Source organism: Myotis daubentonii, chromosome 1 (genome assembly GCF_963259705.1).
Source record: "Myotis daubentonii chromosome 1, mMyoDau2.1, whole genome shotgun sequence".
In the NCBI taxonomy this organism is placed as follows: domain Eukaryota; kingdom Metazoa; phylum Chordata; class Mammalia; order Chiroptera; family Vespertilionidae; genus Myotis; species Myotis daubentonii.
Window position 1 is genome coordinate 217,895,590 of NC_081840.1, and position 27,464 is coordinate 217,923,053.

At 36.9% G+C, this 27,464-nt stretch overlaps 1 protein-coding gene across 3 annotated transcripts in view; it reads right to left on the reverse strand.

The window, feature by feature from the left end:
• The window catches only part of STIM2 (stromal interaction molecule 2), a 153,243-nt gene that overhangs the window by 4,726 nt on the left and 121,053 nt on the right, over window positions 1-27,464 (reverse strand). The window contains exons 5-12 of one of the 3 annotated variants that reach the window (XM_059673830.1): window positions 20,529-20,644; window positions 17,537-17,714; window positions 16,653-16,830; window positions 12,087-12,254; window positions 11,803-11,826; window positions 11,283-11,383; window positions 10,811-11,049; window positions 1,868-2,141 (exon numbers count right to left, since the gene is read on the reverse strand). In XM_059673830.1, the coding sequence (XP_059529813.1) occupies window positions 1,868-2,141; window positions 10,811-11,049; window positions 11,283-11,383; window positions 11,803-11,826; window positions 12,087-12,254; window positions 16,653-16,830; window positions 17,537-17,714; window positions 20,529-20,644 (1,278 nt within the window). The remainder of the gene's footprint in view (window positions 1-1,867; window positions 2,142-10,810; window positions 11,050-11,282; window positions 11,384-11,802; window positions 11,827-12,086; window positions 12,255-16,652; window positions 16,831-17,536; window positions 17,715-20,528; window positions 20,645-27,464) is intronic. The other 2 variants (XM_059673837.1, XM_059673847.1) reach the window with 2 other exon arrangements.

A 27,464-nucleotide genomic window follows, 5' to 3' on the forward strand; every position in this document is an offset into this window, starting at 1 on the left:
AATTCTTCTCATATTGCTGAGCTAGCTATGAATTTTTGATGTTGCTATTTAAAATGAAACTGAAAACTTCCATCAACTCAAAAAATTCTACTGGAAAGCATAGGTCTGGAGTTTTTCTACTAATTTCCATAAGCCACACAAAAGGAGTTTTGTTAGTAAAGCCATCCTTCTGGTGACTATAGTTATATTGCAAAGATTATACAAAATAGCTAATTATAGAGTGCTAACCAAGCAAAGCTGCGTCAAATTCTCCAATTGTAATGAGATATAAAACATGGACTGTCTTCTTAGGAATATGCTATAATGATTAGTTGCTAATCATAAAATTTACTTCCACTAGTAGATGAGACAATCATGCATGAAAATAATTATTTGATGATGACATTGACTAAAGAATCCCATGACAGGGAGCTACACGGGATCTTGGAGACCATCCAACTCATTTCATCTGGTTTTGTTTCTCATACGAGGGCAGTAAGACTTTGGGGCTATATGGCTATTAAGTAACAAAATCAGAAACTGACTCCGTTTTTCTGTCTAACCACAGGCTTCCAAGAAGGACAATGGTTTAGAAAGAGAGATCCTCCATAACAACAGGCTCATGGAGCACTGGGGTCCCTCAGCTGGACTAGCATACCCTGCCACAACTCTTTTTTATAGAAAGAAATTGGTATGAATACAAATTCCTTCTTTCAGTTCCCCACACTTTCTTAAACCTCTGGCATCTGATACTTGTTTACTATCAAGTGCTAGCACATAACAGTAAATCATTAAGTGACAACAAATATTTTAAAAACTCAGTCAGTCATATTCAATGTTTCTTTGTGCTGAAGTATATTTAAACTCATGCTTTTATACTTTACATATAAAATAGTTAATAAGTTTATTTTTAGAGACTTGAGTTACCTGAGTGCTATGACTTCTAAAAGCTGTACCTCAAAATATCTTCCTATGTCTGTATAGTGGTCCCCAAATTCCCAGCCCTAGTACACAGACATCTTCTCCCAGTCAGTTATTTTGTTGTTGTTGCTTTTGTTAATCCTCACCCAAGAATATTCTTCCCATTGACTTTTAGAGAGAGAGGGAAGGAGGGCGGGAGACATTGATGTGAGAGAGACACATAGATTGGTTGCCTCCCGCCCACACCCCAACTCAGGCTGGGGGATCAAAACAGCCACACAAGTATGTGCCCTTGACCAGGAATGGAACCTGGGACTCCAGTGTGTGGGCTGACACTCTAACCAGTGAGCACACTGACCAGGGCTCCCAGTTAGTTATTCAATCAAACACTAACATAGGAGGGATTTTGCAGATGTAATTAAGGGCATAAACCAGTCGACCTTAATATAGAGAGATTATTATCCAGGTGAGCCTTTTAAATTTGGGTCTAGAGATCAGAGAGAGAGGCAGTCAGAGATTCAAAGCAAAGGAAGGATTTGACCAAAGGGAAACTCTCTGTTGCTGGCTTTGAAGATGGAGGCCACATGGAGAAAGGAACATCGGGCAGCTTCTAGGAACTGAGAGCAGCCCCTGCACAGGAACCGGACCTCAATGCTATAACCCCCAGGAACTGAACTCTTCCATAACCAATTGAGCTCTGAAGAGGCCCCAAAGCTGCAGGTGAGAGCGGAGCTCAGTCAGTCCCTCGATTTTACCCTTGTCAGATGCTGGGCAGAAAGCCCGGCCACACCAAGCTTGAACTTCGGCATACAGAACCGAGAGCCAAAAACTGGGTGCTGTTTGACATCACTACGTTGTGGTACGTTCTTGTGCAGCAATGGAGAACTGGTAAGACACAGTCCTACCCACCCCACTCCCACCTCCCACACAGCAGCCAACATATACTTAGTTTATTCACTGCCAATACCATTGCTTCTCAGCAGAGAAGTAAATGGCCTCCTCCTCCTCTTCGCTCCTATAAAGAGCAGGGCAACTTGACACTGAGAGGATGTCTGGATCAGGGGAGGCCAATGAGTGCTGGGTGTGCTGGGGATGGTGGGCGTGCCGCGGGTGTGGCGGGTGCGGAGCATGGGCAGGGAGCTGAGTGCGCTGGGCCTGTGGTGAGGACGGCACGATGCTGCGACGAGAGCGGCACAAGCTACTGCTTCTGGCTAACGACCCAGCAGGTTTAGCCACGGCCCCTGAAAACCAAACAAATTTTAGAAAAGCTCATAAAACCCAGCGCTCCTTTGTACACGCTATAAATATTCACAAAAGAGAACTGATGTTGCTAAGATGTAATCCTTTACTCTACCTTACTGAAATAAGTGACTGAACCCTTATTACCAACCTCCATCACCTTTACTGCTCCTCAGGAAAGTTAAGAAATAAAAAATAAAATCTAACAAAAATGAAATCAAGTCTAAAAATAAACAGAAATGAACATAAACAAATTAGGTTTTAATATTAAATTTGACATTACTGCCCTAACCGGTTTGGCTCAGTGGATAGAGCGTCGGCCTGTGGACCGAAGGGTCCCAGGTTCGATTCTGGTCAAGGGCATGTACCTTGGTTGCGGGCACATCCCCAGGAGGGGGTGTGCAGGAGGCAGCTGATCGATGTTTCTCTCTCATCGATGTTTCTAACTCTCTATCCCTCTCCTTTCCTCTCTGTAAAAAATCAATAAAATATTTAAAAAAAAATTGACATTACTAACCAAAAAGATTTTAAAATTTACCCAACATAATAAATCCTTAAATTCAGAAAATCAATATAGCATATTTACAAGGAATTTGTACTTCGTTACAAAATAAATTTCAACATTAAAAGAAGGAAATTATCAGTAAAATATAAGTTGGATTTTTCAATGGTTTGATCCTTGGTTGGGGGTGCATGTGGGAGGCAACTGGTCCATGTGATGTTTCTCTCTCACACTGATATTTCTCTCTCTCCCCACCTACTTCTCTCTCTCTCTCTCTCTCTCTCTCTCAAAAAAAAAAAAAAAAAGTCTATTAAAAAAAAAGAACCCTAGCTGATTTGGCTCAATGGATAGAGCATCAGCCTGTAAACTGAAGGGTCTCGGGTTCAATTCCGGTCAGGGACTCATACCTCAGTTGCAGACTTGATCCCTGGCCCTGTCAGGGCATGTGCGGGAGAAACCAATTGATGTGTCTTTCTCACATCAATGTTCCTCTCTCTTCCTCTTCCTCTCCCCCTATCATTTCCACTCTCTCTAATAATCAATGGAAAAAATATCTTCACTTGAGGATTAAAAAAAAAAAAGGTATTGCTCACAAATATACAATATTTTCAAAAAAATTTTTTCTTAATTATGTTGCCATGTCTTTTGCCTGAAAAAAAAATATATGAATCCCTGTATTAGAGTTATATACACTCGGAGTTGAGGGTCTTTCTTCCTTGTTGCCTGAAGAGGACTGGATGGGGCAGTTATAACACTATAAAATCACAGTATTAAAAAGCAGGCACTTTGACCTTTCAACAAGCATTCCTTTACATAATGTGAATATTTTACAACATGTTCAGGCTATTATTAATTTCCAGTGAAGGCAGATATCCACCCCACCTGTGATTTATAAGAGCAGTTAAATAAAGCATCCAAGTTCATTATACAGAAATTACTGAGATAATTTCATTCTATTATCAATAATTAGATAAGAGAAGCACAGCGATTTAATATGACCCTCTATTGCAAACTGTTTTTCCTTATGCCAGAGAAGGTAAATTTTGTTTTGTAATAAGGGATTCCCCCTGCCACCAACAACCAGAAATAATAAGCCATATATGGACTTCTGGTTCTAACAATATGGCAGTCAAAGATTACCTGACGAGCATTTCCCAACTCTCAACAATGCACTTTAAATACCCTCAAACACTTCAATATGATGAATAAAATACAACAATAGTTCTAAATGCAAACTTGCAAGGAAGAAAAAAAAAATCAGATGCCAAAACAGAGAGGATAAAAGAAAGAACTACTAGATCTGTGAGTGACGGTGGCACTATTGTGGAGGTTCCCAGTCACAATAATTCAGGGGTTTGGGTTTTCATTTGGATATGAAAGACACCTTGAGCCAACATGAAGTAAGGAATAGGAATTGTGAGTGTTCTGGATAAAAACTGGGGTCTAGATGGGCTACATTCCTCAGTGAAAGCATATGTTTTTTAAAAAAATCTCTTTAAAATAGCTCAGTAAAAAACTACAGACAGAAGAAGGCAACAGTTAAAGTGGTTCTTAGAGAAAAATTCGTAGCCATAAAATCATATATTAAGGAAAAAAGGAGAACTAAAACTTCATAAGCTAGGTGTCTAAATAATAAAACAAACAAACAAAAAATAAATTCCAATAAAGAAAATAAAAGAGCAGAAATAAATGGAGAATATCAACAAAAAAACAGTTCTTTGAGGAATGAAAGAGTGAGTGAAATAAAATAGTCAAATTATGCCAGATTAAGCAAGGATAGGAAAATGAAAGGATTTTTAAATATAAGTGAAAATTTTTAAATCATGTAAAATACTATGGACAACTTTAAGCCAACAAATTTTAAAACTCAGGTAAAACAAACAATATTTTAGACTCACATAACTTAAAAGTAGGCTTTTTCCCATTATAAGAATCTAAATCAATAGTTTGAAAAAAAAAATCTGCCCCCTTTCCTCCTGCCAAAAATCCTTAAAGAACAAATAATCTGTATTTTATGCTATCGGAGTATGGAATAAAAATTCAAAACATTTATTGGGTATTATTATGGGTTAGGATCTGTTCTAAGTGTTTTACAGGTATTATTATTATTATTTAAATGACAAAATAATTACACAAGGTGGGTTACATTTTATAGAGACTCAGAGAGAGTGCTTCCTACAAGGCTACACAAATAAGAAATAATGGATGTTTTATTCAAAACAAAATACTGGACAACATTAACCTATAAGGTGAGGGGGTGTTATACATATTGATGGTGGTGTAAATGTTGAAATCTATGCAGTCTTGTTCCAGAGCCCACATTCTTTTAATATTTACTGATTTGACAGAAGAGAGAGAGAGAGAGAGAGAGAGAGAGAGAGAGAGAGAGAGAGAGAGAGAGAGAGAGGCAGAGAGAGGCAGAGACATTGATTTGTTGTTTCATTTATTTCTTATATGTGCCCTGACCAGGGATCGAACCCACAACCTTGGTGTGTCAGGATGATGCTCTAAGCAACAGCTACCCAGCCAGGGTCAGAACTCACATTCTTAACCACTCTATTTACTATTTAATCACATTTTACTACCTCTATTTAAGAGTAGGAAAGAATGGGATGGAAAAATAGGCATATTCCTTGACTTACTTTGTGATGCTAGTTTTACTAGTAACCTTGATATCAAAATCAAACAGAGTGTTTGGAAGGAAAATTATTGGCTAAACTAATGTATGATTAAAGATATAAAAACCCTAAATAAAATAATATAGCAAACCAAATCCAATTTATCATAAGTCATAATGTACTGTTTGCATAATAAATTGGATTTGGTTTGTCACAATGTACTGTTTTTATAATAAATTGGATTTGTATGCTATATTATTTTATTTAGAGTTTTTACATATTTAATTAAGTAGATTAAAATTATAAATAAAAAAATAAAGTGATCACCTCAACATATGCAGAAGATGTTGGTAAAATTTAATATCCATTGATTTAAAAGAAAAATCATTATTAGCAAAATAGGAATAAAAATTAAATCTCTTAATTCAAAAGCACTCTACCAAAAATGTAGAGAGAAAAATATCACACTTCATGATGAAATATTATTGGGAGCATTCTTTTTACAGTCAGAAATGGCAACCACTACTACCTGCAATCACCACTCTTATTCAACACTTTATGGGAGGCTTCAGCGGTTCTCAACCTGTGGGTCGCAACCCCTTTGGGGGTCGAACAACCCTTTCACAGGGGTCACCTAAGACCATCGGAAAACACGTATATATTTACATATTGTTTTTGTGATTAATCACTATGCTTTAATTATGTTCAATTTGTAACAATGAAATTGGGGGTCACAACATGAGGAACTGTATTAAAGGGTCGTGGCATTAGAAAGGTTGAGAACCATTGCTTTAGACTGAATAACAAGGGGGAAAAATCAAAAGGATTGGGAAGAAAACAGCAACTCATTATTATTGTCTATACAAAAAAATCCAAAAGGCCCTTAGAAGAGAATTCAATTTTTCTGCATACAAGATCAGTATACCCCAATCAACAGCACTTCCCTAAATATCAGCACAAGCTATCATACCTAGAAATTAACCTTGAAAACAAAATATATGCAAGAACTACACAGAGAAAATTGTAAATTTTACTTAAAGATATAAAAGTAGGTCTCAAATGGAATTTATGAATATTTGTTCCCAAGTAAATTCAAAGAAATTCCAGTAAAAGCCCAATGGAATTTCATAAGCTGATCCTAAAATGACCCAGAGTAGCAACTGAAGCTGAATAATAAATGAAGGCTTTGAAGTACCAAACCTCAATACTTACTATGAAGCTATAAGTAGCAACTAAGGCAGAATGGGACCAATGAAAGAAAACAGAGAACCTAGAAGCATTTATGTGTCCATGGAGAGAAGTGGTATCAAAAATCAGCAGATAGAGGAGAAATGAGGCTGGGACAACTGTTTATCTATACAATGATGTATTCTGCTCACAATATGAACAAAAATAACTTCTAGGTAGATTAAAAGACTAAGAGATTAAAGCAAAACTTAAAAACTTTTAGGACAGCTAACAAAACTATCACCTTCTGAAAAAGACATAAAAAGCAAAAATCATAAATTTGTCATTAAAATATTTTTTAAACTCTTCTGATTAAAAAAGAAAATAAATAACATAGCACAATAAAAAAGCAAAGGCAAATCCTAGGAGAAGATGTCTTCAACCCTCAAATAACCAGGCAACATTTAAAAAAATTCTTCCAGATCAGTAAGAATTCCTGGAGAAAATTCCATAGCAGGAACAAAGAACTCAGATAGAAAGGAATCTGAACAAATGTCAATAAATGATATGGTACTCGATCTCAATAGTCATCAAGGAAATAAAATTTTTAATAACAGTAAGGTATCATATAACATCCATTCAAGTTATAAACCAAATCATACCATTCCAAATATTGTAAGGATATAAGAAGACAGGCTCTCATATATAGTGGTTGTGAAAACTGATAGAACCACTTTGAGAGCAACTTGGCAATGACTAGTAAGCGGTGTCTCCACCACAACTCAGCAATCCATTTCTAGGTGTTCACCCAGAGAAGCCCTCAGAGCTACGACATGGAGATGAAGATAAAGATGCTCATTGTAGTAGTATTTTATAAGGGGGGGGGGGAGGGAGAAAGAACCTATCTCAGTAGAAAAAGGGATAAACTGTGGTTTATTATTACAATAAATAAATAAATACACTGTGGTTAACTTATATTCAACAGTTACAGTAAATTTAACTATATGTAAACATGGAAAATTTATATAACAGTTTTGAGCAAAAAGAGTTAAAAACTATACCAATATATACAGTTTGATAACATTTATGTAAATTTTAAAATAAGTAACAATTGTATCTATTGTTTATGGATATACCTGCATGTAATAAAAGTACAATAGGCTTTAGAATGTAAACAACTTTAGAAGAGTGGGAAAGGGAGGCGATCTGGTTTAGCTGTAGCTGTAATGGTTTATTTTGATAAAGAGATGAGTAAAGCAAAATGTTAATATCTGTTTACCTTTGTAGTAGGTGAGCATATTGTTTTTAGGAATATCTGAAAGGCTTTATAATAACAAATGTTAAATAAATTGCTACTGCATTCCCACTGTGAATGTTTAGCAGTACTATAAAAGTACCAACAGGAAAACAAACAATCATCTGCTCCTACCCACACAGGGCTAACCTTTGATAGTATCTTCTCTGTCTTTTTTCCATACAAATAATTAAACACAGACAATATTATGCTATGTATGTATAGTTTTACAACCTTACTTTGCTCTTAACATGCCACAGGAATGTTTCCTTGTCATTATTTCACACTTATACAGCTTACATACCCAGAGTACAAATTTAAAACTGCTCAGGAGGGTGTATAATTATGAGCCTTTATCCTACCTTAGACCCTCATCCTACTGCCAGGAGTTTCTTATTTATCAGGTCTAGAAATTATGCTTTTGTAACTAAGCAGAGTGAAGTCCCACTGTTGTGCCACTGGGTGGAAGCAAAGCTCTCCAAGTATAATTTTTGGTATGAGTTATTTTTCAAAGATAATAAATTTGCTCACAGCATTTTTAAACATCATATTAACTTCAAAATCAACTTGTACTTTTTTTCATATTTAAAAGTTCAAATCTATACATCACAATCACTGAAAAGTTAAGATAATTATTCACATTTAATGCTAAGTGTTTTAATGCACATATGAATATCGTTTCCCTCAAAAAAAAAGTACTTTAAAAAATCTAGTTAATTTAGGGAATACATCTTCATGCACACTTCTGATGGTGCATAATTATGCATTCTAAGGAGGGACTGCAACATTAAAAAAAACTTTAGTTTTCAAACTGCATCATATACCTATGAATCAGTGTTACATTTGTTAAGCTTAGGGCATATAATTCAAATAAACACAATATTCAAAGAGCAGAGCTGGCCCAGATCTAGATATAACTTTGCAACATCACTTTCTTGCAGCATAGGGCCAGTGAAATGAGTGAGGTCACACATTCAGTACTCATTACATTCACAATCTGTCCTCTCCTCCGTTCTCTTGTAAGATTTAGTGCCTCCCCAATCTGTTTGCATTATCTGCCTGCTGGTTTCATTTTTCCAACCTTAGAATGAAAACCACAGACATGAACATAAACACAAAATCACTATTTATTTGAAAATTTATGAGATTTCTTTCATAAAATTGTTTTAAAAATTAGAACCCTTTCTAAATCATAACTTCAGAAAAGCTATAATTGTCTTCAATCAATAATTAACTTCTGCTCTCCATTCTTTGGACTCCTGTTCTATCTACACTGTTTTCATAAAGATCAGAAAGGTTGGGAAAAATGAAGCCGGTAGGCAATAATAGGGATAATGATTTCTAAATCATAAAATACACCATCTTATTTTTTTTTTTTTTAATGTATTTATTTATTCATTTATTTATTTTTAATTTCTTTTTTTTTTTTTTTTTATTGCTTAAAGTATTACAAAGGGTATTACATATGTATCCATTTTATCCCCCCGCCCTAGACAGTCCCCTAGCCTCCCCTATCACCCAGTGTCTTATGTCCATTGGTTATGCCCATATGCATGCATACAAGTCCTTTAGTTGATCTCTGACCCCTACCTCCTGCCCCCCAACCCTCCCCGGCCTTCCCACTGCAGCTCGACAATCTGTTTGAGGCAGCTCTGCCTCTGTATCTATTATTGTTCAAAAGTTTATAATGGTCTCTATTGTCCACGAATGAGTGAGATCATGTGGTATTTTTCCTTTATTGACTGGCTTATTTCACTTAGCATAATGCTCTCCAGTTCCATCCATGACGTTGCAAATGGTAAGAGTTCCTTCCTTTTTACAGCAGCATAGTATTCCATCGTGTAGATGTACCACAGTTTTCTAATCCATTCATCTACTGATGGGCACTTAGGCTGTTTCCAGATCTTAGCTATGGTGAATTGTGCTGCTATGAACATAGGGGTGCATATATCCTTTCTGATTGGTGTTTCTGGTTTCTTGGGATATATTCCTAGAAGTGGGATCACAGGGTCAAATGGGAGTTCCATTTTCAGTTTTTTAAGGAAACTCCATACTGTCTTCCATAGTGGCTGCACCAGTCTGCATTCCCACCAGCAGTGCACAAGTGTTCCTTTTTCTCCACATCCTCTCCAGCACTTGTCGTTTGTTGATTTGTTGATGATAGCCAGTCTGACAGGTGTGAGATGGTACCTCATTGCTGTTTTGATTTGCATCTCTCGGATGATTAGTGACTTTGAGCATGTTTTCATATGTCTCTTGGCTTTCTGGATGTCCTCTTTTGAAAGGTGTCTATTTAGGTCCTTAAATACACCATCTTAAATTCAACCCCTTCTAACGTTACCCCAAAGCCCTACATGAACTTTGCAAAAAGTCCAAATACTTATTAATAAATTCTGCAATTTGTTAATAAAATCTAAATATTTAAATTTCACTTTCCTGCCAAAATGTATTCTTTACCATGTAAAAATTTTCAAAGAATAGAACATAACAAAGGAATTGCACATTTTCTAGCAACAAAAAAATCTACAAAATTTTCTAAACATAGACATAAACACAGTTTAATTTTATATAAAGGTAAATTGAGTCAGTGCTTTATGAGTCGATCCTCTTTCAGTAAAAGCACAGAATTGGAAAAGCAAAACAAAATATTAAAAAAAACATGCCTACTGAGAATGTCAACTCAATTTTAAAAAAATCACAGGCTGGCTGAAAGTCACACAGTTGGTTAGTTAGTGGCACAGCTAGGACTGGAACACAGGATTAGAGCTTGCCTAAATTTTACTTTGTACTATAGATTACACTGCTTTTTGAAAGATTGTTTTTCCTCAAAGCTCAGCCCTTCATTCATAAAAGTGATTTAGCATGTATGATGTCACACACACACACACACACACACACACACACACACACACACACACACACCTACCTCAGACATTATTCTGAAACAGTAAACACAAATTAACAACAAAAAGAGAAAACAAAGAATGTACAAGATGTTTTATCACAGCCTTCAAAGTAAATGCTCCATAAACGGCGTGGTGTAAAGTTACTTTAAAGCTATCCCAATTCTCTTTTGAACTCATCACTTACCAGGAAACTGTGACACTATGGGAGGTGTATCTTCATCTAAGTCGTCAACTCCTCCAGCGATTGGATAGGGTGGAATGGAGACTCTGGGCATCACCACCCAACTGTGGTCTGAATAAAGGGAAGAGGTCAGGCTGGGGAGCCCCGAGTTATGGGCTATCTGGAAGCCACAGATCTTCTCAATCTGTTGCCAGCGAAATAGTCGTTCTCGTAAACAAGTTGTCAGCTCGGAGAGAGCTTTCCTGGAAAAGACAACATAGGACTTATTTGTTATTTCAAATAGTCCTTAATATGGCACTAAAAAAAGACAACTACATGACTAGAACATGGCAATCAGCTAATTTCAAGAAGAAATTACACACTCTTACAATTAGTATGAATTATGTGATTATACATGATCAAATTAAAACATAAAGTGTCCATGAATTACATATTTCAGCACAGTGAAAATAAACAACTAAAATAACATTCTTACTTTGCTTCCAGAATTTTGTGGTCTACCTCATCTAGGGAGGAGCTGTGTGCAACATGCAGAGTCCCGAAGACTGTGCTTCTCTTCTTTTTAATTTTCTCTGCCTAGAAACCAAAGGAGAGAAAAATAAGGCTAGTTTTGGGGAAAACATACATATGTTAATGAAGTTTCTTTTGTTTTAAAAATATTAATAATCATAAAACCAGTGAAAAATTATTAGTCAATAATATATAGCCCTATTTTCCAAAAAAGAAAATAGATGAGGGAAAAAACAAACATGCTTTCCCAACTTAAACGATATGATTAAAAACTCTGTTCTGGAGAATTTGTCTCTTATTTCTGTGATTCAGAAAGACCTGAATTTTCTATTAAAACTAACAAATAACATTATATCCTACTACAATAGAGGTGTTAGTGAGTGAACTGAACTCTTTTTTATGTGTGTGCTACATATCAGATTAATACTTAATCGTATTTCACACAATTTAATAAAGTCAGACATTAATTTCTAGTAACTACTGACCTGAATCAGATATGAAGCAGCAACCTAGAGGAGAAAAGCTCTGTATAAAACATTTATAATGATAATAGGGATGATTTTTAAATGACACTAAGGTCATTCTGAAAGGTATACACCTCTTTAAAGAAAGCAATTCTACTTTATAGCCTATGATTATGAGAGTCAATTAATGCAATAAGTTCCAGTTCAAGAAAAGAATCTGCAATAATAAAAATGTATTTATGTCTTTGTATTCAACTGGTTAATCCTTCTAGAAATTTAATAAGTTTTGAAATATAATAGAGTACCTCATCCTTAGCAATAGCTAATTGCATTTCAGCATTCTGTCTTTTAATATTGTAGTACTGTACTTCTACTTCATGTGTCAACTGAAGCCATTTTTGAAGTGCATCTGGAACAGACCAGCTGCTTCTGAGTTCAAATTCTTTTTCAGCCTTTTTTAAAGCCATTCGAACCTGGATGGGAGGAGGAGGGAGAGAGGGATGAAGACAAAGGAAGAAAAGAGAGAAATTTATTTTCTTAAGATATTCAATTAAAAAAATTTTAAAGAAATTAGGATATTTTAGTACCCAAATTAAGAGAAAAAGCCATTTTAATTATGCTCTTTGTAAACAACATTTTAAATCACAAAGTCTAAAACAATATATTTCTGACATTAAAACTTAAGCTGAAGTTTTAAGTGCATCTTAAATTCACTATGCAAAGTGGTAAAGCCAGAGGATAGAGGGGACCTACATAGACCTTAAGCTGAAATATTTAGTTTTTATATTTTATTATAACAAGACTCACTAAGAGTGAAAAAAATAAATCTAGGGCATATAAAAACTAAAACTTACCACACTCTTCTCACAATGCATTATTTATGAAGTAGGATATGAAAAAGTGTCCTATTCTATTACCCTTTCTAACATTACCCCAAAGTCCTACTACATACTCCGTAACTATACACTCACTGTTCTGGAGAATTTTTACCTCTGCTATTTAATCCACTGCTCCTAATATACCAGAAAATAGATAAATTGTAAATTTCGAGAAAGTTGATTCTGACTGAGAGTCCATCTGATTTTCCATGAGAAACCATGCATAGCCTTCAGTGACCAAGTCTTTCTTTCAGCTACCCTTGAAGGGAGTCAATGCTTAGTGTGGGACATGGTATTACATGCTAAGGAAAATACTCTTAAGGAAAGTGTCACAAAGAAAAGGACACAGAAGGAAGAGACAACCCATTCTAGGAATGATTCACTTAAACTAGCAGAGTTCAAGCTAAAGATATGTAAAGACACATGATGAAATTTATGGAATTACATATGCTGAAGTCCTTCACACAGAGTAAGGAGTGAGCTATGGAGAATCCTGCTTCTGAACACCATAACTGAAAATTAATTTTCCTTAGGCTAAGTAAGGTAACTAAAACTCTACTCCTAAACCAACATGCAGGAGAATGTTTGATCTAAATAAACTTTATCATTTGCCAGATAAAACTGAGTACTATACACAAACTTTTGATGAAGAAACAGAATGGCTGTCAGATACTGTAAGAAAAAAATATGCAGAAAGTATTTTTTTTAAAGTCTACAATTTAAGAACAAAAATTCACAATGGACACTAAGTAGATAAATCAAAAACAAATATTAAAAGCAAGGATAAGATCACTGAAAACAAATCCTAAGCAACATTTGCCTGACACAATTCACTGTGCAATGTGCTTGGGACAATACTGTGTTTAATAAGAAGCTTGGCTAAGCTGTGTGGCGTCCTGCTAATCTCTCAGGAAGAGAGAATGTGAGCTCAGGTCCTGTGATGTACAGGTCTAGATAATACCACCAAGTGAAGGGCTGCAGGCCCTTCTTCTGACAAGATTTTAAAGCTAAATTTTCTTCTGTAGTTTTCACTGCCAAAGAAGTATACAGAGAATCTGAACAAATTTCACTGAAGTTTTTCTCTTTAATCATTAAAATTTTCCTTAATGTTATATCTACAAATTTATTTCTCCTAAAATAATTCAATGAACATATTTAACACAGAATTGATATATTTCTATATAAATTAAGGCTAAACAATGTTTTGACTGACTGTCAAATATGTCTCAAATTTTTTAAAATCCTTACCTTCTAATAATAGCAACTATTTAAACTATTTTTCTGCTAATTCATAAGTTTATCATTTGACCTAAATTCCAACCCTTAGTTTGAATTAATTGTTATTTATAGGAGGATGGATCTAAAATTAATTAATAGCTTTCACAAATGATGAATTACTAAGTTGTTTAAAAATATAATAATTATTGACATAGTTTTTTTGTGTAAAACAGCAATAAGTAAAAACATGGTATTAGAAAGAAACAGCCTAAACATCTGAAAACCTGGCTTCTACATACAACTTTATTCATTATTACTTCTCTGACCTTCAGCAAATTCTTTACTTTCTGAGGTTGAATGTCTCATGTAGAGTAGGGGTACCATGGATTGTCCTGACTAAAGCTTCTTTAGACTTTAAGAAAAAAATTACGTATGTGAAAAGAATTTACACAAAATATAAAGTGGTACTATTATTTACCCAAAAGTTTTTGTTTTAGGGTAAAGAACACTATATAAAATATGTACCAGATTCTCTTGCTTTCTAATTTTGAGAAGTTGATTTATCCCCAAGACAAAATATAGTAATGCTCCCAACTATGTGGAAATGTGGATTATATAATAATGTACTGAAATTAATTTCCCAGTTAAACTTACTCTATAAACAAAGCCTTTAATGACATTAAAGGAAAACAAGGACTCTGGAATATGACATGCAGTATCTTGCCTTTGCCACTTAATCTTGCCACTGTGTGTCCTAAGGTAAGTTATTTAACCTAAATTTAACCTAAGTTATTTAACCTACGGACCTCTTTACATATCTCATCTGTAAATGAGGGTAATCTCTATGTTTTGTGAAGATTAAAATTCAGCAATGGACCATTTGTAATATGCATAAAACACAAACACTCATAAAATTATTTCTTATTTCTATAATCATATTGGATAGAGACCTTTTTAAATACCCATTTCTCTCCTTTAAACTTACTTCTTACTGACTCAGGATCTCATTAGGATTCTTACTTTGTACTGAGACATCATACCATGGTAATCTTAGGGTCTCCATGCCAAAAACCTCAGATGAGAATGTTAGTGATTCTTGGGCATTCTTTTATATTGTCTTCTCCCTTACAGTGAAATAGTCACCTATAAAATACTGCTATCAGTTTATATCTCCATAGTGTAGAGAGTTCCCACTACTGTTTTCTGATTTGTACTTTTTTATCTGCAAAGTTCAGAAAAACATCTAACAAGCTTTTAATTTAGTACTGGGAACAAACCAAGAGTTAGAAGTCTCAGTGGGAACAGGCAGGGAGTTCTCACAAAGGTAAAGGGCAAAGGATCTAAGTCTTGAACACTATAATTTTAGCGAGGCCTTTTTTGTTGTTGTTAATCCCCTGTTCTTTACTATGTTCTATACAGAAGTGTTTTTTGTTGTTTTTGTTTTTTTCAGGTAAATAGAGCCTGACGGCAAATATGTCTAGAAGCCAACTTAAAAGAACAAACTCTTTCCAGGGAAAAGATAAAAAAAACACACAGATGTCTGGGGTATACGGAAAGAATAGTTAGCAGTTAATAAAAGAGATGGCTGACTGCATTCAGCCAAAAATCACAAACTCAAAAGAAATAGTAACTTCACTTTGAACATTTTCTCAGGAGTTGAAATTGAAACGCATTCATCACATAATTTCTATTTCTTATTTAGCTCTTGACTGAGAAGGCAACAATTACAGAAAGCAAAGTGGAAGGCAGAACACCTAGGTTCTTGGCCCTGGTTTACAACTGAGTCACTCTCTAATCTTGAGAAAGTTTTTTCCTCCTCATTTTGTTCCTCAGTTTATTTACCAATAATACAAGGGTCAGAGTCAATAAAAGGAGATGAGGCCATGGAAGCAGAGGTTGCAGTGACATGCTTTGAAGATGAAGGAAGGTGCCAAGAGCCAAGAAATGCAGGCGACCCCTAGACATTGGAAAAGCAAGGAAACAGATCCTCCCTTAGGGCCTCAAGGAATGCAAGCCTACAGACCTATTTTAAACTCTGACTTTGAGAACTGTAAGACAATAAAGATGTGTTGTGTTAAAGCCACTAAGTTTGTGTTAATATTTTATAGAAGGAATAACAACCAAATATATCTGCCTATAATTAAATTCTTACAGAACCACTGCCCACAGGACTACCCAATGCCTGAATGCCTATTATCCATCTTTAGTAAATTCATAGTGGAAGCAGATATTGGAAAGGACATCCTTTAGACAGCAGTCGCCAATCTTTTTCGGACCTCACAGACCACCAGTGGTCCGCAGACCACCGGTTGGCAACTGCTGCTTTAGAATCTAAAGTTTAGACAACCTCACAATTGTTAACCGATTATATTCTAAAGCCATTTAATAGGATTCAAATGATGCTTAATAGAGATTCTTTACCTTTGCAGAGAAGTTTAACATTAGACATACTTTACTAGGTTACAGTTAAAAATGGAAACATATTACAGATGTTAAATTAAATAAACGCCTTTAATTACATTTACTCAAGACAATTGACATGGTCTGGGATGAGATTTCATGAATGAGAGAACACGATGGCAACTTTATCTTTTAGTTACTACTTTGTTATTTTGCTAAAAGGACTTTGATCAATGCAAACAATATGAACAAATGAGTCTTTGATTAACTGAAGAGTATACAATTGAACTAAATGTACGAGATTGAACAAAAACAAAAAACTCAGAATGACAATACAAATATTCTAACAAATACTTTAAAAAAAAATGTAAATACCTGTTCCAATTCCTGCTCTGCATATTGACGTCTACTCAATTCACTTTCAGCTCCCTCCCTCAGCTCCTTCAGCCGGCAAGCCTCTTCCTTCGCGAAATTGATTTCATCCATCATTTTGCGCTCTAGGTTTTGCTTTTCTACAGCAACATTTCTGTTTTCTTCCTGTGCCTTCTCAAGTCTTAAAGAGTAAAAAATGTAATTCCTTACAAAAGTTTCCAAAATTTCATTTTATAAATAAAAAATAAATACATATCAAGCAGTATGATACATGCAATCAAAATTTGCATAATTTTCTATTAATCTTAAGCCTGGATAATAAAAACATCAGGTAGCCTATTATATACAGCTATTTTGGTCATCTTTTTAAAAATATATATTTTTATTGATTTCAGAGAGGAAGGGAGAGGGAGAGATAGAAACATCAATAATGAGAATCATTGATCAGCTCTGGGCATGTGCCCTGATGGGGAATCGAACTGTGACCTCTGGTTCATAGGTCTATTGAGCCACAATGGCCAGACTATTTTGGTCATCTTGAGATCAAAATACAGGGATAACAGAGAAATACTCTTTAGCAAAGAGACTTTTAGGAAATACATAATTATTTAAATCATGGCAAAAATATAATTTAACTTCACACATAATTCCACCTATTTATGATTGATTTCCATTGGTCTCTACCTATTCATTCCCTAGAGCATGCCTTCATAATAAATCCATAATTATAAAAATATAATGATACTTTTGTATATATGAATGAAATGAAGTATACATTCCTGATATGTGTATCAATCTAAATGTGTACATGCACATGCCCATATTACATTTTCACAAATTGTATTTTCCTACATAAATAAGACTTATAGCTTGTTTTACTTACTCACCTCTCTTGTAAGTCCATTAGACTTTGCTCTGCAGTTTGCAGGCTCTCTAAGTCTTTCATCATTTTTGCAACATGTTCTTTTGATGTTTTATTCTGCGTGTAAGCAAACCAGCAACCTCCAACACCAATTACTATAGAAACTATGAGGATAAAATCCTTCATCCAGTTATGAGCAGGGCCTATGAAGAGAATTAAAAATGGTTAAATTAATCTTTGAGTGTAACAGAATCTCAATACACAGAGAGACCTTTTTAAAATTAGAAGGCATCTAAAATAAAACAAACAAAAAAAGTCAAGATGACCCTCCCATATAAAAGCTCAACCTTTTAAAAAATCCTTTTCAAATAATCAATGTGTTTATTATAACTACCTGATATACTAGACCTACAGGAAACAGAGACAAACCAATATGGATACTCCATGTCCCTGCTGGTACAGGAGGTAGTAAGAAAAGTCCTGGAGCCCCTGAAAAACCGACAGCACCTCCCATCATGTACTGAGAATGGTCCCCTGGGTGAAGGAGCCATAAAGAATGTCAGCATCGCATTCCAACTCCTATAGTCCAGTTAGGCAGCTGTGATGCTTTGATAAACAACCTGGAATGCTAATCGTTCACCAAAAAAGCACCTTCCCCAAGCATATAGCCACGTAACTAATTAAGACTAATCAGTGATTCTCAACCAAAGGTGATATTTTCCCCAGCAAACACTTAGACTTTTTCGGGGTCACAACTGGGAGGAGAGTGAAAGCGGCTGGGGAGAGCTGTTACTGATGTCTAGTAGGTAGAAGCCAAGGATGTTGTTAAACATCCCACAATGCATAAGAAAATCATTCCCCACTAACCCCCCATCTATAAAAAAATTACCTAGGAATTATCTAATCTGCAATGTGAATAATGCCAAGGTTAAGAAACCATGGGTTAAATGACCATAACAATATTATTTTAGATGGTTACTTGCCAGAGATATCTGGGTTATTAGAAAGAATAGGATCACCTTCCCTATCAAGCCAGGCAAGACAGTAACCCCAACATTGTTTTAAGTAAGGAGTAAGGAGCCAGGGCCTACCGTCTTCAGTGATATAAAACATAGAAATCACTAGTCAAATAATGTCCTAGTTTATTAGGAACTTTATTAGAGTTGTCAATACACATTAATTTTCAGGGGGCTCTCTGGAGGAAGACACAATGATAACTAACACAATAAAATGTATGCGTGAATAGTTCCTGTGCTTACAAGTCTAGGGTTCGTATATGTTTGCACAGTGCGATGAATAGCATGCTCTATGCCAGACACCCTCAGGGTCGTGTGTTTCCAGAGTGCATGCCCTTGTCCACAGTGAAAGAGATGCACTACCCAAGGCTAAAGTCTCAAAGGATTTATTTCTATTTCTGCCTCAGACTGAGAGGTTCCACTCAGGCTCTAGTTCAATTATGAGCCCTTTTCAGGCTGAAATATAATCACCAGAAATAACAATAAATAGATGGGCAAGTTTCCAAACTGCACTATGTACCACAAACTACAAACTAGAAAAGATTTCAGGGAAAACTCCTTTAAAATGTATCTCTCTGCATTTGACAATGCTGGGTTTGTATAAATCTAACATGGGTGTTCCAACTACAGGCTCATTCATTCAAATAATAATTTTAAGACAAACAATAAAAAGATGTAACTTAATTAGTTTATTAAAATATTTATTTTCAACATTCTCTGAGACTAATTTGGTTCCTTTTCAAATAACAATATAATACTGTCTTGGCTTAGAGAGTGGTTTGTTCCTGAATTAATAAAATATAAATATTTCTGACCAAGTTTTTAATAGAGATAAATTCTAGAATTTAATTCCTATTTTCACCAATCATCCACATGAAAAAATTAGGAAGAATCGCACAGAAGACATCCCCCAGGAGACCCAGCAGAAAATTTAGACAAGGAAAAGGTTGGAAAGGGCATCATCTCCATGGAATGCTCGGCATTTCAGTAGTGTTCTATTTCCTAGGGTTTGTAATTTCCAACAGTGCATTTCCACCAACCCTCACAAAGGGAAGTTCCAGCTGTTTCACCAGCTGCTCTTTTAGCCTGAGCCAAAAAAGAACCTCCAGTAAAGTCATGGAATCCATCCAACCGCTTCAGCAACTCTTTTTTAGCAGAGCTACCCCCGAGATAGTATCATAGAAACCTGCAAGTATCCTAGCTTCAAGAATGGAGGTAAAATAAATGTTAGTTTCCTAATTTGTAATTTGTGGGAGTCATATTTCTTGTATTCATTTTGTTATCTGTTTTTGGCTTTGGAAAAATAAAACATAATTCCCCTAAAATGTGCCTCATGAAACGCTTTCTGAAATTTAAAATTAAATTAAATAAGCATATTAAACTTTCTTTCTGAGAAACAGTAGTCCTGTCAAATTAAAGAAATACAGGTTTATTTTCTTTACGAATAGAACAGATTAATTACTTAACTATTCCTCTTCAAAATAATCTAAAGAACAATTCACCACCTTGTGCTTCTGCCAGGAGAGTCTATTACTTTGTAAAGTTTTAAAGTGGGCCTTTACTTTTGATCTACATAAAAAATTATTTTTTTGGTGATTAATGAAATCAAGTTAGGTTCTATTACTTCATGCATCAAGATGGTTAGATTGCACCATTTTTTAAAGGAACTCTTCAGTGAACATCCAACCATAATAACATTAACAAAATTGCTTTAAAGACGCAAAGTTTTAAATCTAGAAATTTAATTCTAAATTGTCAACTAACAATGTTTATAACTTTTAATATCAATAAACAGCTTTGAACATTTCACATTCTATATTTCATTGACAAAAAGTCTGACCCTATAAATCTTTTGTTTTAAGATAATATTAAATTTCCTTTATACCTAATAGATTATTATTCTTAGTGGTCTACTACCTTCCTTACTTTTTCCTTCTTTAGATAACAAATAGACAATCTGATTATTCTTTTGCATCATATTCTGAGAGAGCGAATACTAACGTGTTAGAGGTCCAAACAAAACCACATCCAGTGCCTTGAGCTGAAGTTTTTGTCTGTGACTCCGGTCGCTGATTTTCAACTGAGATATCATAAATGAAGGTTCATGTACTGCTATCCTGTTCATTTAAAAAAATACATATACATTAAATGAAAATATTTCTAGTATATAAATTTAAATATCTGAGCAACATATTTAATGCTGTAAGAGCTTATTCAAGTGTGATTTAATACTTTATTACATGTATCAAAAACCTTCTCAGTGCAACGTTAGCTGTCCAAACACTGCTGAATGTTAATAATTTAGTTGCTAGGTTGATATTTTTATTTTCTGAGGTTATTTTTGTACTGTAACTTAATATGATTTTAAAATTTATCAAATTCAAAATATTTTATAATCATTAATTACCTGACATCTTACTGTCATTTCACAAAGAACAAGAAAATTATAATAGCAGACTTTAAAAAATAGTATCTAAGAAGTCTATACCTTTACAGTTTAATGTTTAAATCAGCGGTTCTCAACCTGTGGGTCACGACCCCTTTGGGGGTCAAACGACCCTTTCATAGGGGTCGCCTAAGACCATTGGAAAACACGTATATAATTACATATTGTTTTTGTGATTAATCACTATGCTTTAATTATGTTCAATTTGTAACAATGAAAATACATCCTGCATATCAGATATTTACATTATGATTCAAAACAGTAGCAAAATTACAGTTATGAAGTAGCAACAAAAATAATTTTATGGTTGGGGGTCACCACAACATGAGGAACTGTATTAAAGGGTCACAGCATTAGGAAGGTTGAGAACCACTGGTTTAAACTGTTTAAAAATTAAACCAAGTCCTCTAAGTCATAAGTGGAAAGTAAGCAGTCATTATTAGTTGGGAAAGTGAACTGAAGGATTTATGTAATAAGAAGTACTGACCCATTTTATTAGCTATGAAAAAAGTAAGTAGGGAGACAAAGGCACAGGTAAATTAAGGTAATAAAATCACTTCAATTTGGACTTCAAACCCAAGCAGCTCAGTCAGTGGTCAGCTAAGATTTCTTAACAACCAAGTATAATGCTAATAAAGATCTTATAACACAAAGTTTAATAACAATAATAATAATGTAATTGTTAATAACAATGACAATAAAAACAAGCATGTACTATGTGCCGGGACCTATGTGAGGGCTTAATTAAAATTCAAAACAAACTATATTATGTGTGAGTGTGTGTGTGTGTGTGTATATATACACATACACATATACATATACATATATATACATATACATATATATATATATATATATTACCCATTTTATAGATGAGGAAACTAAGGTAGTGAGAGGTTGAGTAACTTGCTCAAGATTACATAATTAGTAAGAGGTAAGGCAGAGATTCAAACCTAAATATGTATGATTCCAATGACTGCACCTGAACCACTACACTTGAGTTAGGGCAATACAGAGCCTGAGTATGAAGAAGTTACAGGAACTCCTATAAGGCTTCTATAAAACTTTAGAGAGTAAAGAACTCTAACTTTCCCTTTACAAACTGTCTTCCTTCATCTTCTCCCCAGGTACCTTACGTGTATGTTCCTATTACTCCTTTAAAATATGACACTTATCAAAGTCCTTGAAGGCAAAAACGATCTTCGCTCTGTATCCCCAAACCTAGCATGGTGCTTGGCAAAAGTAGATGCTTGATAAATGTTTGTATAATAGATGAATTAATGCATGGATGGATGCATGAATGAATCCATAGCAATACTATCAATAGACCAAATTTAAGAAAGACAATGAGATGTAGTAAAAAGGAAACTATGTAACAGATTTTTATGCAAAGTTCAATATGAGCCTAGAGGTGGAAGTGATTCTACCTGAGTGGGTGAGGATGTCAGGGAAGATCACACAAGTCTGAAAGGAATGAGGAGGAATGTATCAGGTGAAGAGAGCCTTAGTATAAGCTCTGGTAATAAGAATTACAGAGAATAGAAAATACAGTAAAAGGCTTAAGATAACCATTATAGCTAACATAAAACTAACATACTCTTGGCTATCTATTTCAGAGGTAACAATATTTTAATGTCACAGAGAGGAAACAATAATGAATTGTTTTAGGCATGTATACATCTAGAATGTGTAATATATTTTCTAATACCTTTTTATAAATAGCTGCTATATCTGCAGTTGCCCTACAAAATGCTCTGTAGCTTACATGGTTGTTTAAGTTAAATTATATTGCCTCTTTAAATGGACTTATTTAACTACAGTACCATATAAGATTCCAATGGGCTGACCTGAAAGTTTCTACATACTTAACTTTTCTTCTGTAGAAACATGTTCACTATTTCTAAAAATTGATCTTGATTAAGTGTGTATTATTTCAATAATTCTACCAGAATTTGAGGTATCTCTGATATCCTTTATTTAATCAAAAGAAAAAGTGGCTATAACATTTACTGCCATAATACAGAGCAGTCAATTTTATTTAATGTTGTTGTTTTATAAAGAAACTTCCCAAAAGACAACATAAGAAAAGTAACATGAGTTCCTCATAACCAGGGTAACATATATAACTCAGAAAACTCTAACCCCATTTTAATGCTCTACTATCCTGATTGTTTTAATTTGTCTTATTTAAAAGCAAGAACTATATCATATTTAATTTTTGTCTTCTTTCCAGCATCTAGTTGCCCCTGAACATAAAGATACTCAATATGCATTTGTTGAACTGACACTTATACCCATAATTTCATCACTATAGTCATGTGCACAGTAAAATAAAAAATACTGATGTTGATGTTCAGAATACATTTAAGGGAAATGTGAAAACTTCCAACTTGATTCAAAATACAGACTTGCAATCAACAAAAGTCACTTATTTAAATAGAGTAGGTAAGCAAATTGATTAGAAATACAATGTGCATATTTCATCATGTGTAATAATCCTATCCTATATAATAAAAACTTAATAGAGAGAAACCAAGATGGCAGCATAGGTAAACACTAGAGATTGCTGCCTCGCACAACCACTTCAAAAATACAACTGAAAGACGGAACGGACATCATCCAGAACCACAGGAAGGCTGGCTGAGTGGAAATTCTACAACTAGAAGAGAAAAGCATACCGAGACTCAGAGGAGGTGTGGTGCGGAAGTAAAATACAGAGGTACAGAGGCACATGTGGAGAGGGTTGGCAGCTGAGGACACAGTTGTCTTTTTCAATCGTAAGGAAGTCTCAAGCTCTGAGCTCCAGTTCCGGGGGAGTCTATGGGGACCCAGACTCATACAAGAGAAACTGGACTGTCTGGCATCGGTCAGAACTCAAGGGCAGCTTTCTCTTGGGGGTGCTTGCAGCGATTGCAGGAACACTGAGAAGCAGGGCCTCTGAGGGCAGGACTGAGAGCAGCCATAACTGCTCACTCCACCATGTTGATCCCCTGGGACCCCACCAAGGAGGCTTTTGCATATGAAAGGCCTGGCCCTTTGCAATCTGATAATTACCTAACAAACTGCAGCTGGCCCAAGGCCCCAGGGCAACTTGCATTTCATCACAGCTGACTCCTGCTGGATAGCCTCAGGCAGAGGCTAGATTAGCACCTCCTTAGAGATCCAGGAGCCAGTGTGCCTGGTGGTCAGAGTGGGACCATCCAGATTGCAGCTCCGCGAATTCATAAAGGACACATTCAGGGGCAGACTCAGTGAGCACCAAAGCCCCATTGAAGCAAGTCTTCCCTGGAGGGGTGTCTCCAGCACAGAAGTTCTCCCACTGCAGACACAGCTGATTCTCACAGCCAATTGACCTGGAAGCCAATCCCTCCCCGTATTATCTACAACAATCAAGGCTTAACTAAAACAAGACTGTGCACAAAGACCTCAAGGGAGTGCACCAAGAGTGTCTACCTCAGGTAATTGGGGAGACTGAGCCACTGGGCCCTATAGGACACCTAACACACAAAGCCACTCTTTCGACACATGGAAGCATAAAAAAATGAGGAGACAAAGAAACAGGACACAAATGACAGAAATGGAGGAACGCAAACTACTGGATATAGAGTTCAAAACCACACTTTTAAGGTTTTTCAAGAATTTTCTAGAACCCGCCGATAAACTTAATGAAACCCTCAAGAAATCTAATGAGACCCTCGAGGCTGTAATAAAGGACCAACTAGAAATTAAGCATACACTGACTGAAATAATATTATACAGACTCCCATCAGCAGACTAGAGGAGCGCAAGAATCAAGTCAAAGATTTGAAATGCGAAGGAGCAAAAAACACCCAACCGGAAAAGCAAAATGAAAAAAGAATCCGAAAATACGAAGATAGTGTAAGGAGCCTCTGGGACAGCTTCAAGCATACCAACATCCGAATTATAGGGGTGCCAAAAGAAGAGAGAGCACAAGATATTGAAAACCCATTTGAAGAAATAATGACAGAAAACTTCCCCTACCTGGTGAAAGAAATAGACTTATAAGTCCAGGAAGCGTAGAGAACCCCAAACAAAAGGAATCCAAAGAGGACCACACCAAGACACTCATAATTAAAATGCCAAGAGCAAAAGACAAAGAGAGAATCTTAAAAGCAGCAAGAGATAGATAGTCAGATACCTACAAGGGAGTACCCATATGACTGTCAGCTGATTTCTCAACAGAAACTTTGCAGGCCAGAAGGGAGTGGCAAGAAATATTCAAAGTGATGAATGCCAAGAACCTACAACCAAGATTACTTTACCCAGCAAAGCTATCATTGAGAATTGAAGGTCAGATAAAGAGCTTCACAGATAAGAAAAAGCTAAAGGAGTTCATCACCACTAAACCAGTATTATATGAAATGCTGAAAGGTATCCTTTAAGAAGAGGAAGAAGAAGAAAATGGTAAAGATACAAACTATGAACAACAAATACACATCTATCAACAAGTAAATCTAAAAATCAAGTGAATAAATAATCTGATGAACAGAATAAACTGGTGATTATAATAGAATCAGGGGCATAGAAAGGGAGTGGACTGACTATTCTTGGGGTGGAAAGGGGTGAGGGGGATGCAGGAAGAGACTGAACAAAAATCGTGCACCTATGGATGAGGACACGGGGGGGGGGGTTGAGGGCGTGGGGGGGGGACGGGTGGAGGGGAGCTATGGTGGGAAAAAGAGGAACAACTGTAATAATCTGAACAATAAAGATTTAATTTTAAAAAAATAAGAAATAAAAAATAAATAAAAACCTAATATGCTAAGGGTCCTGTCATCTGTTCAACCAATCAAAGCGTAATGTACTAATGATATGCTAAGGCCGCTCAACCACTCACTATGATGTGCACTGACCACCAGGGGGCAGTTGACTGGTCGACCAGTTGCTATGACATGCACTGACCACCAGGGGGAAGACACTCTGACCAGTAGGTTAGCTTGCTGCTGGGGTCCAGCCAATCGGGACTGAGCTAGACGGACTGGACATGCCCTGGAGCCCTCCTGCGGTCCCTCCTGGGCTGGCCAACATCCCGCATCCTTTCCTGACCCCGACTGTGCACCAGTGGTGTCCCTCAGCTTGGCCTGCACATTCTCACAATCTGGGACCTTTGGGGGATGTCAGAGAGCTGGTTTTGGCTTGATGCCGCAGGCCAGGCCAAGGGACCCCACTGGTGCAGGAAATCATGCACCGGGCCTATAATCCTATCTAATAAAAGAGAAACATGTTAATTGGCGTACGACCGCTACCCTTCCCATTGGCTAATCAGGGCGATATGCAAATTAACTGCCAGCCAAGATGGCGGCCAGGCAGCTTGAAACGAACATGAGGCTTGCTTGCTTTAGTGACGGAGGACTCCAACGTCCCCCGCCTGCCGCTGCAGGCCTCTGAGCTGCAACTCTAAGCAACTATGTAACAAATCCGCCGGGTACAGCCAGCAGGATCGCAACATTGTAAGCAAAGGCCAGAAAACTACTTTCAGCAGTGGAGGCCTAAGAGCTGGAGCCAAGCCTCAAAGCTAAAGCTGGCCCAGAATAAAAAAAAAAGAGAGAGAAAAAAAGGAGCAGTTGGGAGCTTCAGTCACCCCCGCCTGAAAACAGCCCTCAGCCCCTCACCCAGACTGGCTAGGCACCCCAGTGGGGACCTCCACCCTGAAGGGTGTGTGACCAGCTGCAAACAGCCCTCAGCCCCTCACCCAGACTGGCCAGGCACCCCAGTGGGGATCCCTACCGTGAAGGGTGTGTGATCAGCTGCAAACAGCCATCATCCCCTCACCCAGGCTGGCCAGGCACCCCAGTGGGGACCCCCACCCTGATCCAGGACACTCTTCAGGGCAAACCAGCTGGTACTCACCCGTGCACCAGGCCTCTACCCTATATAGTAAAAGGGTAATATGCCTCCCAGCACCGGGATCAGCGGAGCCACAAAGCCTCCTGGCACCGGGATTTAGCGTGACAGGGGGCAGCGCCTAAACCCGATTGCCCTGCGGCTCTGTGTGTAACGGGGTGGAGCCACAACCTCCCTATCCGCCCTGCTCTGTTCGTGACAGGGGAAGGCGCCCCAACCCCCTGATGAGCCCTGCTCTGTGCCTGATAGGGGGGAGCTCCCCAACCCCCTGATCGGCCCTGCTCTGTGGGTGATAGAGGGCGGTACCCCAACCCCCTGATTGGCCCTGCTCTGTGTGTGACAGGGTGTGGCGCCCCAACCACCCCCCCTCCCGGGCCCTGCTCTGTGTGTGACGGGGTAGAGCCATAACCTCCCCATCGGCCCTGCCCTGAGTGTGAGAGTGGCGGCGCCCCAACCCCCTGATCGGCCCTGCTCTGTGGGTGATAGAGGGCGGCACCCCAACCCCCTGATTGACCCTGCTCTGTGCGTGACAGGGGGCACTGCCCCAACCCCCTGATGGGCCCTGCTCTGTGAGTGACAGGGGGCAGTGCCCCAACCCCCTGATTGGCCCTGCTCTGTGCGTGACA